Genomic DNA, 14,849 nt, shown 5'->3' on the forward strand with positions numbered 1-14,849 from the left:
CTGGATGGCTCCTGGATGAGGGCTGGTCACCAGAAAAACCAAGCCATGATTAGAAGCTTGGAATTTTCAGCCCCCTTCCCACCCCCATCCCACCCCAATTCTCCAGAGGGGGAGAGGGACTGAAAATGGAGTTAATAATTGAGCATGCCTACATGAAGAAGCCTCCATAAAAATCTCAATAGCATGGGATTTAGGGAGCTTCTGGTTAGCAAACACATCCATACACTGGCAGAGTGAAACACCTAACTCCACAAAGACACCTGTGCTCAGGACCCTCCCAGGCCTCTCCTTACGTATCTTTTTGTCTGCCTATTCATCTGTATCCTTTATAATATCCTGTAATAAACTGGTAAGCATAAGTAAATGTTTCCCTGAGTTCTGTGAGCTCCTCTAGCAAGTAACTGAACCCAAGGGGGAGAACGTCACGGGAACCTCTGATGTATAGTCAAGTCAGGCAGATGTGGGTAATCTGGGTACCTACTACTTGAGATTGGCATCTGAAGTGGAGAGCAGTCTTGTGAAACTGAGTCCTTAATCTTTGGGATCTGAAACTACCTCCAGGTAGACAATGTTAGAATGGAGTTACATTGTAGGACACCCAGCTAGTGTCAGCTAGAATTGCTTGTTGTGGGGAAAAACCCCCACATATTCAGTGACCAGAAGTTTCAGAAGTGAAGTGTTTTGTGTGAGTGCTAAAGGAGTCATGTAAAAGGGAAAACAGAGCTTCTTCTACTACACCAGCCCTGGAGGCCTTGAAAGAGTTTTCCCATTCCTACACTTTAGGTATACGTGTACACACAAAATGAAAAGCGGGAAAAAGGGGAGAAAGATATTGAAAGCACATAGTGAGGAATGGTAAGGTACAAGGATTTGTTTTAAGCCACACTTACAAAGGCAGATCTCTAATACAGGATACTAAAAGTAAAAACAAAAAACAAAAAAAACTGTCAATAGAGGAAGAGCTTACCTTTGAAGAATCAACTCTGCTTGTTGTTTAGAAATAGTTAGACCTAGTATCTGGAGAGACTGGACAATTTCAGAAGCCTCAATTTTTCCTTTAAAAAATAAAAATTAAAAAAAATTAAAATAAAAATAATTAAAATAAAAATTATAAACTCAGAACTGATAAGGACCTTAGAAATCATGAATTTCAAATCCCTCACTTTATAAGGGAGAGCCTTGAACTGATTAAGGTAAAATTGTGAATTTAATCTTTAATCATTAGAGAAATGCAAATCAAAACTACAATGAGATATCATCTCACACCAGTCAGAATGGCCATCATCAAAAAATCTAGAAACAATAAATGCTGGAGAGGGTGTGGAGAAAAGGGAACACTCTTGCACTGCTGGTGGGAATGTGAATTGGTACAGCCACTATGGAGAACAGTATGGAGGTTCCTTAAAAAACTACAAATAGAACTACCATATGACCCAGCAATCCCACTACTGGGCATATACCCTGACAAAACCATAATTCAAAAAGAGTCATATACCAAAATGTTCATAGCAGCCCTATTTACAATAGCCCGGAGATGGAAACAACCTAAGTGTCCATTGACAGATGAATGGATAAAGAAGATGTGGCACATATATACAATGGAATATTACTCAGCCATAAAAAGAAACGAAACTGAGCTATTTGTAATGAGGTGGATAGACCTAGAGTCTGTCATACAGAGTGAAGTAAGTCAGAAAGAGATAGACAAATACCGTATGCTAACACATATATATGGAACTTAAGAAGAAAAAAAAATGTCATGAAGAACCTAGGGGTAAGACAAGAATAAAGACACAGACCTACTAGAGAATGGACTTGAGGATATGGGGAGGGGGAAGGGTAAGCTGTGACAAAGCGAAAGAGAGGCATGGACATATATACACTACCAAATGTAAGGTAGATAGCTAGTGGCAAGCAGCCGCATAGCACAGGGAGATCAGCTCCGTGCTTTGTGACCGCCTGGAGGGGTGGGATAGGGAGGGTGGGAGGGAGACGCAAGAGGGAGGGGATATGGGAACATATGTATATGTATAACTGATTCATTTTGTTATAAAGCAGAAACGAACACACCACTGTTAAGCAATTATACTCTAATAAAGATGTAAAAAAATAAATAAAAACTAAAAAAAAATTGTGAATTTAGATGAGCTATAGATTTGCTTAAGTACATATTGCAACACCAACTCAAATTTCAACAAATACATTAAACAAATATACACACATTACTTCATTCAAAAATCATAACAGCCTTGTAGGTAAATAATGACATTCCATCTAAAGAAAAGACTGAGAGCTTACATGGCCTTACCAAGAAATGACATTAAGAAGCAGCAGAGATCCATCCGGGAGGAAGATGGCGGAAGAGTAAGACGCGGAGATCACCTTCCTCCCCACAGATACATCAGAAATTCATCTACACGTGGAACAACTCCTACAGAACACCTACTGAACGCTGACAGAAGACCTCAGACCCCCCAAAAGGCAAGAAACTCCCCACATACCTGGGTAGGACAAAAGAAAAAAGAATATACAGAGACAAAAGGATAGGGACGGGACCTGCACCCGTGGGAGGGAGCCGTGAAGGAGGAAAGGTTTCCACACACTAGAAGCCCCTTCGAGGGCGGAGACTGCAGGTGGCGGAGGGGGAAACCTTCGGAGTAGCGGAGGAGAGCAAAGCAACAAGGGTGTGGAGGGCAAAGCAGAGAGATTCCGGCACAGAGGATCGGTGCCCTCAGGCACACACCAGCCCGAGAGGCGTCTCTGCTCGGCCACCGGGACGGGCGGGGCTGGGAGCTGTTATCGGGTTTCAGTCGGAGCGCAGGGAGAGGACTGGGGCTGGCGGCAGGAAGAGAGCCTGAAGGGGTTAGTGCACCACGGCTAGCCCGGAGGGAGACCGGGGAAAAAGTCTGGAGATGCCGAAGAGGCAAGAGACGTTTTCTTCCCTTTTGTTTCCTGGTGCGCGAGGAGAGGGCATTAAGAGGGCTGCTTGGGGAAGCGCCGGAGACGGGCGCGAGCCGCGGCTAAAGGCGCAGACCCGGAGACGGGCGTGGGACGCTGGGGCTGCTGCTGCCGCCGCCGCGGGGCCTGGGTGCGAGCGCGGGTCACTGTCCGACCCGCCTTCCGGGGGGTCTGTGCACCCCGCCACTGCCGGGGTCCCGGGACCCAGGGACGGCTTTCCCGGGAAAGTGCACGGAGCGCCTCGGGCTGCTGCAACGTCACGCCTCGGGCTGCTGCAACGTCACGCCTCGGGCTGCTGCAACGTCACGCCGGCCTCTGCCACCGCAGGCCCGCCCCACACTGCGCACCCCTCCCTCCCCTCTGCCTGAGTGAGCCAGAGCCCCCGAATCAGCGGCTCCTTTAAACCCGTCCTGTCCGAGCGAAGAACGGACGCCCTCCGGGGACCTACGCGCAGAGGCGGGGCCAGGTCCAAGGCTGAGACCCGGGAGCTGTGAGAGCAGAGAAGAGACAGGGAAATCTCTCTGTGCAGCCTCGGAGGCAGCGGATTAAAGCTCCACGGTCCACTTGATGTGCCCTGCGTCTGTGGAGTGCATGAATGGACAGCGAATCATCCCAAATTGAGGAAGTGGACTTTGAGGACAAGATTTAAGACTTTCCCCCCTTTTCCTCTTTTTACAACGAACTATCCCAAATTAAGGAGGTGGACTTAGCAAGATTTCAGACTTTTCCCCCTTTTCCTCTTTTTACAACGAATTATCCCAAATTGAGGAGGTGGACTTGGAGAGCAAGATTTTTTATTTTTCCCCCTGCTCTCTTTTTGTGAATGTGTATGTGTATTCTTCTGTGTAAGATTCTCTCTGTATAGCTTTGCTTCCACCATATGTCCCAGGGTTCTATCTGTCCTTTTTTTTTCAATAATTACTTTTTAATTTTAATAACGCTACTATATTTCATACTTTATTCTATTTTACTTTACCTGCTCTTTCTTTTTTTCCTACCTTCCCTACCTCCCTCCCTCCCTCCACCCCTCCTTTCCTTCTTTCTCTCTTTCTTTCCTTCCTCCCTCCCTCCCTCCCTTCTTCCTTTCACTCTTTCTTTTTCTTTCCTTCCTCCCTCCCTCCCTCATTTCTTTCTTTCTTTCTTTCTTTCCGTCCTTCCTCCCTCCCTCCCTCCTTTCTTTCTTTCTTTCTTCCTTCCTTCCTTTCTTCCCTTCTTCCTTTCTTTCTCTCTCTCTTTCTTTCTTCTACTAATTCTTTCTTTCTACTTTTTCTCCCTTTTATTCTGAGCCGTGTGGATGAAAGGCTCTTGGTGCTGCAGCCAGGAGTCAGTGCTGTGCCTCTGAAGTGGGAGAGCCAACTTCAGGACACGGGTCCACAAGAGACCTCCCAGCTCCACATAATATCAAGCGGCGAAAATCTCCCAGAGATCTCCATCTCAACACCAGCACCCAGCTTCAGTCAACGACCAGCAAGCTACAGTGCTGGTCACCCTATGCCAAGCAACTAGCAAGGCAGGAACACAACCCCACCCATTAGCAGAGAGGATACCTAAAAACATAATAAGGCCACAGGCACCCCAAAACACACCACCAGACGTGGACCTGTCCACCAGAAAGACAAGATCGAGCTTCAACCACCAGAACACAGGCATTAGTCCCCCCCACCAGGAAGCCTACACAACCTACTGAAACAACCTTAGCCACGGGGGACAGACACCAAAAACAACGGGAACTACGAATCTGCAGCCTGCAAAAAGGAGACCCCAAACACAGTAACATAAGCAAAATGAGAAAGCAGAAAAACACACAGCAGGTGAAGGAGCAAGATAAAAACCTACCAGACCTAACAAATGAAGAGGTAATAGGCAGTCTACCTGAAAAAGAATTCAGAATAATGATAGTAAAGCTGATCCAAGATTCTATTTCCCAGATCCAAAATCTTGGAAATAGAATAGACAATATGCAAGAAACAGTTAACAAGGACCTAGAAGAACTAAAGATGAATCAAGCATCGATTAAAAACACAATAAATGAAATGAAAAATACTCTAGATGGGATCAATAGCAGAATAACTGAGGCAGAAGAACGGATAAGTGAGGTGGAAGATAAAATAGTGGAAATAACTGATGCAGAGAAAAATAAAGAAAAAAGAATGAAAAGAACAGAGGACAGTCTCAGAGACCTCTGGGACAACATTAAATGCACCAACATTCGAATTATAGGGGTTCCAGAAGAAGAAGAGAAAAAGAAAGGGACTGAGAAAATATTTGAAGAGATTATAGTTGAAAACTTCCCTAATATGGGAAAGGAAATAGTTAATCAAGTCCAGGAGGCACAGAGAGTCCCATACAGAATAAATCCAAGGAGAAATACGCCAAGACACATATTAATCAAACTGTCAAAAATTAAACACAAAGAAATCATATTAAAAGCAGCAAGGGAAAAACAACAAATAACACACAAGGGAATCCCCATCAGGATAACAGCTGATCTCTCAGCAGAAACTCTACAAGCCAGAAGGGAGTGGCAGGACATAATTAAAGTGATGAAGGAGAAAAACCTGCAACCAAGATTACTCTACCCAGCAAGGATCTCATTCAGATTTGATGGAGAAATTAAAACGTTTACAGACAAGCAAAAGCTGAGAGAGTTCAGCACCACCAAACCAGCTTTACAACAAATGCTAAAGGAACTTCTCTAGGCAAGAAACACAACAGAAGGAAAAGACCTACAATAACGAACCCAAAACAATTAAGAAAATGGGAATAGGAACATACATATCAATAATTACCTTAAATGTAAATGGACTAAATGCTCCCACCAAAAGACACAGATTGGCTGAATGGATACAAAAACAAGACCCATATATATGTTGTCTACAAGAGACCCACTTCAGACCTAGAGACACATACAGACTGAAAGTAAGGGGATGGAAAAAGATATTCCATGCAAATGGAAACCAAAAGAAAGCTGGAGTAGCAATTCTCATATCAGACAAAATAGACTTTAAAATAAAGACTACTAGAAGAGACAAAGAAGGACACTACATAATGATCAAGGGATCGATCCAAGAAGAAGATATAACAGTTGTAAATATTTATGCACCCAACATAGGAGCACCTCAATACATAAGGCAAATACTAACAGCCATAAAAGGGGAAATCGACAGTAACACAATCATAGTAGGGGACTTTAACACCCCACTTTCACCAATGGACAGATCATCCAAAATGAAAATAAATAAGGAAACACAAGCTTTAAATGATACATTAAACAAGATGGACTTAATTGATATTTATAGGACATTCCATCCAAAAACAACAGAATACACATTTTTCTCAAGTGCTCATGGAACATTCTCCAGGATAGATCATATCTTGGGTCACAAATCAAGCCTTGGTAAATTTAAGAAAATTGAAATTGTATCAGGTATCTTTTCCGACCACAATGCTATGAGACTAGATATCAATTACAGGAAAAGAGCTGTAAAATATACAAACACATGGAGGCTAAACAATACACTACTTAATAACGAAGTGATCACTGAAGAAATCAAAGAGGAAATTAAAAAATACCTAGAAACAAATGACAATGGAGACACGACGACCCAAAACCTATGGGATGCAGCAAAAGCAGTTCTAAGAGGGAAGTTTATAGCAATACAATCCCACCTTAAGAAACAGGAAACATCTCGAATAAACCAACTAAACTTGCACCTAAAGCAATTAGAGAAAGAAGAACAAAAACATCCCAAAGTTAGCAGAAGGAAAGAAATCATAAAAATCAGATCAGAAATAAATGAAAAAGAAATGAAGGAAACGATAGCAAAGATCAATAAAACTAAAAGCTGGTTCTTTGAGAACATAAACAAAATTGATAAACCATTAGCCAGACTCATCAAGAAAAAAAGGGAGAAGACTCAAATCAATAGAAATGAAAAAGGAGAAGTAACAACTGACACTGCAGAAATACAAAAGATCATGAGAGATTACTACAAGCAACTCTATGCCAATAAAATGGACAACGTGGAAGAAATGGACAAATTCTTAGAAATGCACAACCTGCCAAGACTGAATCAGGAAGAAATAGAAAATATGAACAGACCAATCACAAGCACTGAAATTGAAACTGTGATAAAAAATCTTCCAACAAACAAAAGCCCAGGACCAGATGGCTTCACAGGCGAATTCTATCAAGCATTTAGAGAAGAGCTAACACCTATCCTTCTCAAACTCTTCCAAAATATAGCAGAGGGAGGAACACTCCCAAACTCATTCTACGAGGCCACCATCACCTTGATCCCAAAACCAGACAAGGATGTCACAAAGAAAGAAAACTACAGGCCAATATCACTGATGAACATAGATGCAAAAATCCTCAACAAAATACTAGCAAACAGAATCCAACAGCCCATTAAAAGGATCATACACCATGATCAAGTGGGGTTTATTCCAGGAATGCAAGGATTCTTCAATATACGCAAATCAATCAACGTGATACACCATATTAACAAATTGAAGGAGAAAAACCATATGATCATCTCAATAGATGCAGAGAAAGCTTTCGACAAAATTCAACACCCATTTATGATAAAAACCCTGCAGAAAGTAGGCATAGAGGGAACTTTCCTCAACATAATAAAGGGCATATATGACAAACCCACAGCCAGCATCATCCTCAATGGTGAAAAACTGAAACCATTTCCACTAAGATCAGGAACAAGACAAGGTTGCCCACTCTCACCACTCTTATTCAACATAGTTTTGGAAGTTTTAGCCACAGCAATCAGAGAAGAAAAGGAAATAAAAGGAATCCAAATCGGAAAAGAAGAAGTAAAGCTGTCACTGTTTGCAGATGACATGATACTATACCTAGAGAATCCTAAAGAAGCTACCAGAAAACTACTAGAGCTAATCAATGAATTTGGTAAAGTAGCAGGATACAAAATTAATGCACAGAAATCTCTGGCATTCCTATATACTAATGATGAAAAATCTGAAAGTGAAATCAAGGAAACACTCCCATTTACCATTGCAACAAAAAGAAAAAAATGTCTAGGAATAAACCTACCTAAGGAGACAAAAGACCTGTATGCAGAAAATTATAAGACACTGATGAAAGAAATTAAAGATGATACAAATAGATGGAGAGATGTACCATGTTCTTGGATTGGAAGAATCAACATTGTGAAAATGACTCTACTACCCAAAGCAATCTACAGATTCAATGCAATCCCTATCAAACTACCACTGGCATTTTTCACAGAACTAGAACAAAAAATTTCACAATTTGTATGGAAACACAAAAGACCCCGAATAGCCAAAGCAATCTTGAGAACGAAAAATGGAGCTGGAGGAATCAGGCTCCCTGACTTCAGACTATACTACAAAGCTACAGTAATCAAGACAGTATGGTACTGGCACAAAAACAGAAAGATAGATCAATGGAACAGGATAGAAAGCCCAGAGATAAACCCACGCACATATGGTCACCTTATCTTTGATAAAGGAGGCAGGAATGTACAGTGGAGAAAGGACAGTCTCTTCAATAAGTGGTGCTGGGAAAACTGGACAGGGACATGTAAAAGTATGAGATTAGATCACTCCCTAACACCATACACAAAAATAAGCTCAAAATGGATTAACGACCTAAATGTAAGGCCAGACACTATCAAACTCTTAGAGGAAAACATAGGCAGAACACTCTATGACATAAATCACAGCAAGATCCTTTTTGACCCACCTCCTAGAGAAATGGAAATAAAGACAAAAATAAACACATGGGACCTAATGAAACTTAAAAGCTTTTGCACAGCAAAGGAAACCATAAACAAGACCAAAAGACAACCCTCAGAATGGGAGAAAATATTTGCAAATGAAGCAACTGACAAAGGATTAATCTCCAAAATTTATAAGCAGCTCATGCAGCTCAATAGCAAAAAAACAAACAAGCCAATCCAAAAATGGGCAGAAGACTTAAATAGGCATTTCTCCAAAGAAGATATACAGACTGCCAACAAACACATGAAAGAATGCTCAACATCATTAATCATTAGAGAAATGCAAATCAAAACTACAATGAGATATCATCTCACACCAGTCAGAATGGCCATCATCAAGAAATCTAGAAACAATAAATGCTGGAGAGGGTGTGGAGAAAAGGGAACACTCTTGCACTGCTGGTGGGAATGTGAATTGGTACAGCCACTATGGAGAACAGTATGGAGGTTCCTTAAAAAACTACAAATATAACTACCATATGACCCAGCAATCCCACTACTAGGCATATACCCTGAGAAAACCATAATTCAAAAAGAGACATGTACCAAAATGTTCATTGCAGCTCTATTCACAATAGCCCGGAGCTGGAAACAACCTAAGTGTCCATCATCGGATGAATGGATAAAGAAGATGTGGCACATATATACAATGGAATATTACTCAGCCATAAAAAGAAACGAAACTGAGCTATTTATAATGAGGTGGATAGACCTAGAGTCTGTCATACAGAGTGAAGTAAGTCAGAAAGAGAAAGACAAATACCGTATGCTAACACATATATATGGAATTTTTTTTAAAAATGTCATGAAGAACCTAGGGGTAAAACGGGAATAAAGACACAGACCTACTTGAGAATGGACTTGAGGATATGGGGAGGGGGAAGGGTAAGCTGTGACAAAGCGAAAGAGAGGCATGGACATATATACACTACCAAACGTAAGGTAGATAGATAGTGGGAAGCAGCCGCAGAGCACAGGTGGGTGCTTTGTGACTGCCTGGAGGGGTGGGATGGGGAGGGTGGGAGGGAGGGAGATGCATGAGGGAAGGGATGTGGGAACAGATGTATATGTATGACTGATTCACTTTGTTATAAAGCAGAAACTAATTAAAAAAAAAAAAAGAAGCAGCAGAACTGAGATTCAAATCAAGATACTCTGACTTTGAGGTAAAGTCAATTAAGCTAGGATCTATTAATTTTAAAGAATGCATTTCTACATTTTAATAAATGATTAAGCATTTATTATACATAAAGATGTAAGGCACTGAGTTAAAAGAAAGTAGAAAATGACTAAATGAAGCCAAAGAGTCTGGAATATTCTTTTGAGAAATCTGGCAATAAAAATAAAGCAGGATAGTAGGATGATGCAAGTAGGAAAACTATTATTATAAGAGCAATTAGAGCATGTTGTAGAAAGGAGAAGAATCAGAAGAGAAGAAGAAAGAGAAAACATAAGCAATAAATGTAAGATTGCATTTCCCTCAAGCATCCCACAGACCCATGAGGATTCTAAGACTAAGATGCATGGAACAGGTAAACAAACCAAAGGGTCTGATGCCAAACCAGGATTAACAGCAAAGTTCTCTAGGAAAAGAGGAAGACAAAAATTACTGTTAGTGGTGAAAGGAAAGACTCCCTTTAAGGGAAGGACTTTGAAGGAATGACAGGATTTGGAGAGACTTCTCCCAGGGAGAAGAAAGGAGCAGCATGAGAATCTGGACAATGTAAGAGCAGTTAGAGGTGTCACCCTGTTAACGATGAAATTTTTCAAATACCACTCTGAATAATCTCCTTTATGATTGCACTCTCAAAGAAGTACAGTTGATTCTCATTATTCACTGTAGTTACTTTCTATAAGGTCACCATGAACACAGAACTAAAGAGCCGAACCACTGTTCCTAAGGGAAATACAGGGTTAGGCTCCTGTGCCTCTGGTCACAATATTCTCATCCACCAATCAATACAAAACCTTGTTTTCTGTGTGTTTCTGTTTAAAGACACCTTGCTTAATATATATTATTGACTCATAAACATTGAACTCATGGTCAACAGCACTATAACTCATGCTTGAGTGAAGCTTTTCTTACACACGTATTTTCTTCCAAAGGCACATCACAGCCTTCCCACATTTAAGAACACTTGACAGCATTTCAGCACTGTTCTTGGGAGCCACTGCAAATAGTGAAATCACCAATAAAAAGCACAAAAATGCAAAAAACATGGCACCAAGTAGACTGCAGAAGGACTTGTTTACCATAAAAAAGCTAAAACAAGAATGCAGCACATCGCCTCTTTCTATCTCAGCTTTAGAAATGTGCTCACCAAGCAAATGAAATTTGTGGCTGCTCAGTGCAAATCCATGAATGACTGCAAAAGCACTGTGAGTATTGATTTGGGGGTTATTTATGGAGTTAAATTTTAGCAAGTAGAAAAATTCTCAAATACAGAATTCATGAATAATGAGGATAGACTGTATATGCTTTGCTTTAAGAAAGTCTAATAAACAAAAGTATGAACCTATAATGAAAAAGTGTTTTTAAATACAAAAACAAGATAAACTGAGGGGAAACTGTTTGTATTTACTACAAATTTCATCTTTAACACATTATAAATCAACTATACCTCAATAAAAAATAAAATAAAAATATTTCACCTTTAATTATTTCTTCTGGTTCATTTAGAATTTTCTGAAATGGACCATTGATACGTGCATACTGTAGGTACTGAATGATCAGCCTCTACTTATCTACTTAGCCTCTACTTATGGTCCTGAGGTAGCTTCATCTCCCGCTACTGCCTGCCCTAACACTATATAGACAGTCCCTTCTCTGCAGCTGAACTTTAGAGGGTTCAGGTGGGATGAAAGTTTGTGGGAAGAAATAAATTTGATTGTAAGAATTGAATTTTGCTACACGATTGGACTAAGGTAGACTTGAAACATACAATGTAAGGTTTATGGGTGGTAACAAATATTCTAACAGTACTACTTTCCACCACAAACTCAGCTCTTCCTAGCCAAGTCACAGATTTGAACGATCATCAAAACCGTTCAAAGGGTTTAGTTGTTTCTTGAACTTGCCTTGAGTCTAACTGAAGTTAATGTTCAGTAAAAATCAGGGATCAGCAAACTATAACCCTCTGGCCGAATAAGGCCAGTTGCCTGCTTTTGTAAATAAAGTTTTATTGGAACACAGCCATGCCTACTCACTTACATATTATCTATGACTGTTTCTGCACTGTGACAGCAGAAATGAGTACCTGCAACTGAGATCACACGGCCCACTAAGCTAAAATACTATCTGGACTTTTAAAAAAAAAATAAGTTTGCCTATCCTTGGTATGAACCATATTTTCTCTCAATTTATTTGTTTAACTTGTTTCTTGAATAACAAATCTTGAATGAAATGGCCTTGACCACTCATGCGTGGGGAGGGGTCTGAGGCTGCATTATACATTTTTTAAATAAATGCCCTCTTCCTATCAAAGGTTGCCTCTGGTGATAAGGGTTTGATAGCTCTTCCCTTTCTCCTACGGTGGCCCTTACTTCTTGCTCCACATGACTGGGACTCTAACTCCAAGCTATTAATCTAAATAGAAAAACTATAATCCCAATCAGAAGGTATATATTTAAACGTTTATCTGCTATTTTCTTTTCTAACTTTCAGAATCAGAGCATCTTCTTTGATCACATGTAATTCTTTCAAAAAGACTATCAAATATAAGATAATCTGAAAGTTGTTTAAATTTTAGAATATATAATACTCATGCTTAGTATGAATAAAAATAACTCTCTTGCCCAGAGAGCAAAAAAACATAATTATTATTTTTAACCCATAGCTTTAAGTCAAATCAGTATAAGGTTCCATAATTAATATTTTACAAAGGCCCTACTCACAATTTATGATTCATTGGGCAAAGCTACATATAACTTTTCTTCACTAAAAACATTCTATATAAAAATCACATTACTAAGAAAAACAAGTATTAACACAAGTAATAATTATCATCTAAAAATAGATCAACTAAATATACATTGTTTTAGACTTTTGGAAGCATGAAATGTGCTTCCTCATAGCTGGTGATAAATAGAAAAGAAAGACACACCATCATTATTTTTGTCCAAACTCTTAAATGCCAATTTCATTTGTTTCTCATGGTCTTTCAGGTACTTCATAAATTCTTCAAAATCCAGCTTTCCATCTCTGTTGACATCACCAGTAGTAAAAATTTTCTACAAAAAAGAAAAAAATTAGAGATATTTTTATATGGGTTAAAAATACTAGATTTTTTGTACAAACACGTCAAGCAGATTGGCTGTTTTCCTATTAAGACTTGTATTTTATAAATCCCAAGATATAAGACAAAATCTTGACCTAAATTTAAATGTTTAAAATAGTATTTTTCCCTTTAATTTCCAAAATTAAATAATCTTTTCCTAAAGATGATTCTTATAAAAAGCTGTCATATCAAACTATCTCTATTAAGAAAAATCATTCCTTTTGAGAAAGAAATAATATTATTTCACACAAATATATGTATTAATATATACACACACATAATATATATATATACATAATATATATGGTTACAATATATAAAATTGATACTATATATATAATTATATGAATACAACAATATATAAATCGATACTATATATATATACACATATAATACTATATGTATTATACATACACATATGTACATGTATAATACTATATATTATATATACATATGTACATAATACGTATATACATAACACTATATATGGACACACATACATACACAAGATAAATGTATTACAGTAATCCCAGGTTAGGTTAACACATATTTTTTTTAATCTTGAAATTTACCACAGTAACAGAATAAAAAAGAAAAGTCATGTGGTTACTTTAATAAATGCGGAAAAACATTTGATGGATTAAATACCATTTGTGACTAAAAACTCTGAGCAAACTAGGAATGGTGCTTCCTAAAACTAATAAAGGGTATCTCCAAAGAATTCTAGCCTTTTTTGTTTAAACTAGTATGACTAGGATTCTCTTATCTGCAACCTAAATGCCATCAATTATTACTTACAGTTTTAAAAGCAAATACATTTGTATTGTCACTGAAAAATAATTATTGATATTTAATTACTTTTACAAATTAGATTGAGGATGATTTTCATCTGGAAATTATTTTCTGATTACTCAACACATACACTGAGATTTGTATAATCCAAGAGAAAATGTCACAGCGTTCTGGGGCCCCATTTATGTACTGAAGTTTCATTTAAGAAGTTTATATTTTGGTCAATGAAAGTAACAGTGAACAACTATCATTTTAGAAATTACAAGTTAAAGGACATCTCTAACGCTATCTTTGAACAGCCTGATTTTTTTACCCATATTTCATTAGCCTCTGTTACAGTAAATAAAGATTCCCAGAGTTACAACTGTCTAATGACTGACTTTTTTTTTTTTTTTTTTTTTGCGGTACGCGGGCCTCTCACTGTTGTGGCCTCTCCCGTTGAGGAGCACAGGCTCCAGATGTGCAGGCCCAGCGGCCATGGCTCACAGGCCCAGCCGCTCTGCAGCATGTGGGATCTTCCCGGACCGGGGCACGAACCCGTGTCCCCTGCATCGGCAGGCAGACTCTCAACCACTGCGCCACCAGGGAAGCCCTAATGACTGACTTTTGAGTTTTCTTGACTATTCCTCTGTGGAAATAAAGACCAGTCAAAGGAGAAAAGGAAAGGCTGTTTATTCTGAGATTACTATAGTAAGGAAGTCAACCACTGTCACTTGTATTTTGGCTCAAAGGCAGGAAGAAGAGTGGGAAAGCTTTATAGTAGAAAAAAAAGGAGTTTTGGGGTGTGCCCTGATTGGAGACTGTTGGCCTGGGAAAACTGTAGGCGGGCTAAAGCAAAAGTGGGGCTTCCTGTGTGATTGGTTAGGGGGGCATATTTGGCTTTTTCTGGTTGGTCCTAAGTTGGAAGCAGGGACAAAAATTGGGGAAAATGTCAGTTATCAATTAATTTCTGGCCATTTGGGACTGACTGTTACACAAGTTATTGTTTAGCTTCCTGGACTGTCACTAGAGATAGCATTCTGGCTTCCAGTAAGTCTGACTTACA

At 39.2% G+C, this 14,849-nt stretch overlaps 1 protein-coding gene across 1 annotated transcript in view; it reads right to left on the reverse strand.

The window, feature by feature from the left end:
• The window catches only part of SLC25A24 (solute carrier family 25 member 24), a gene marked incomplete at its 3' end in the record, with an annotated part of 78,759 nt that overhangs the window by 26,562 nt on the left and 37,348 nt on the right, over positions 1 to 14,849 (reverse strand). The window contains exons 5-6 of the mRNA XM_079727010.1: positions 12,839 to 12,965; positions 968 to 1,055 (exon numbers count right to left, since the gene is read on the reverse strand). Coding sequence (XP_079583136.1) covers positions 968 to 1,055; positions 12,839 to 12,965 — 215 coding nt within the window. The remainder of the gene's footprint in view (positions 1 to 967; positions 1,056 to 12,838; positions 12,966 to 14,849) is intronic.

The sequence above is a fragment of the Hyperoodon ampullatus genome (genome assembly GCF_949752795.1).
Source record: "Hyperoodon ampullatus genome assembly, chromosome: 2".
NCBI classification, from domain to species: domain Eukaryota; kingdom Metazoa; phylum Chordata; class Mammalia; order Artiodactyla; family Ziphiidae; genus Hyperoodon; species Hyperoodon ampullatus.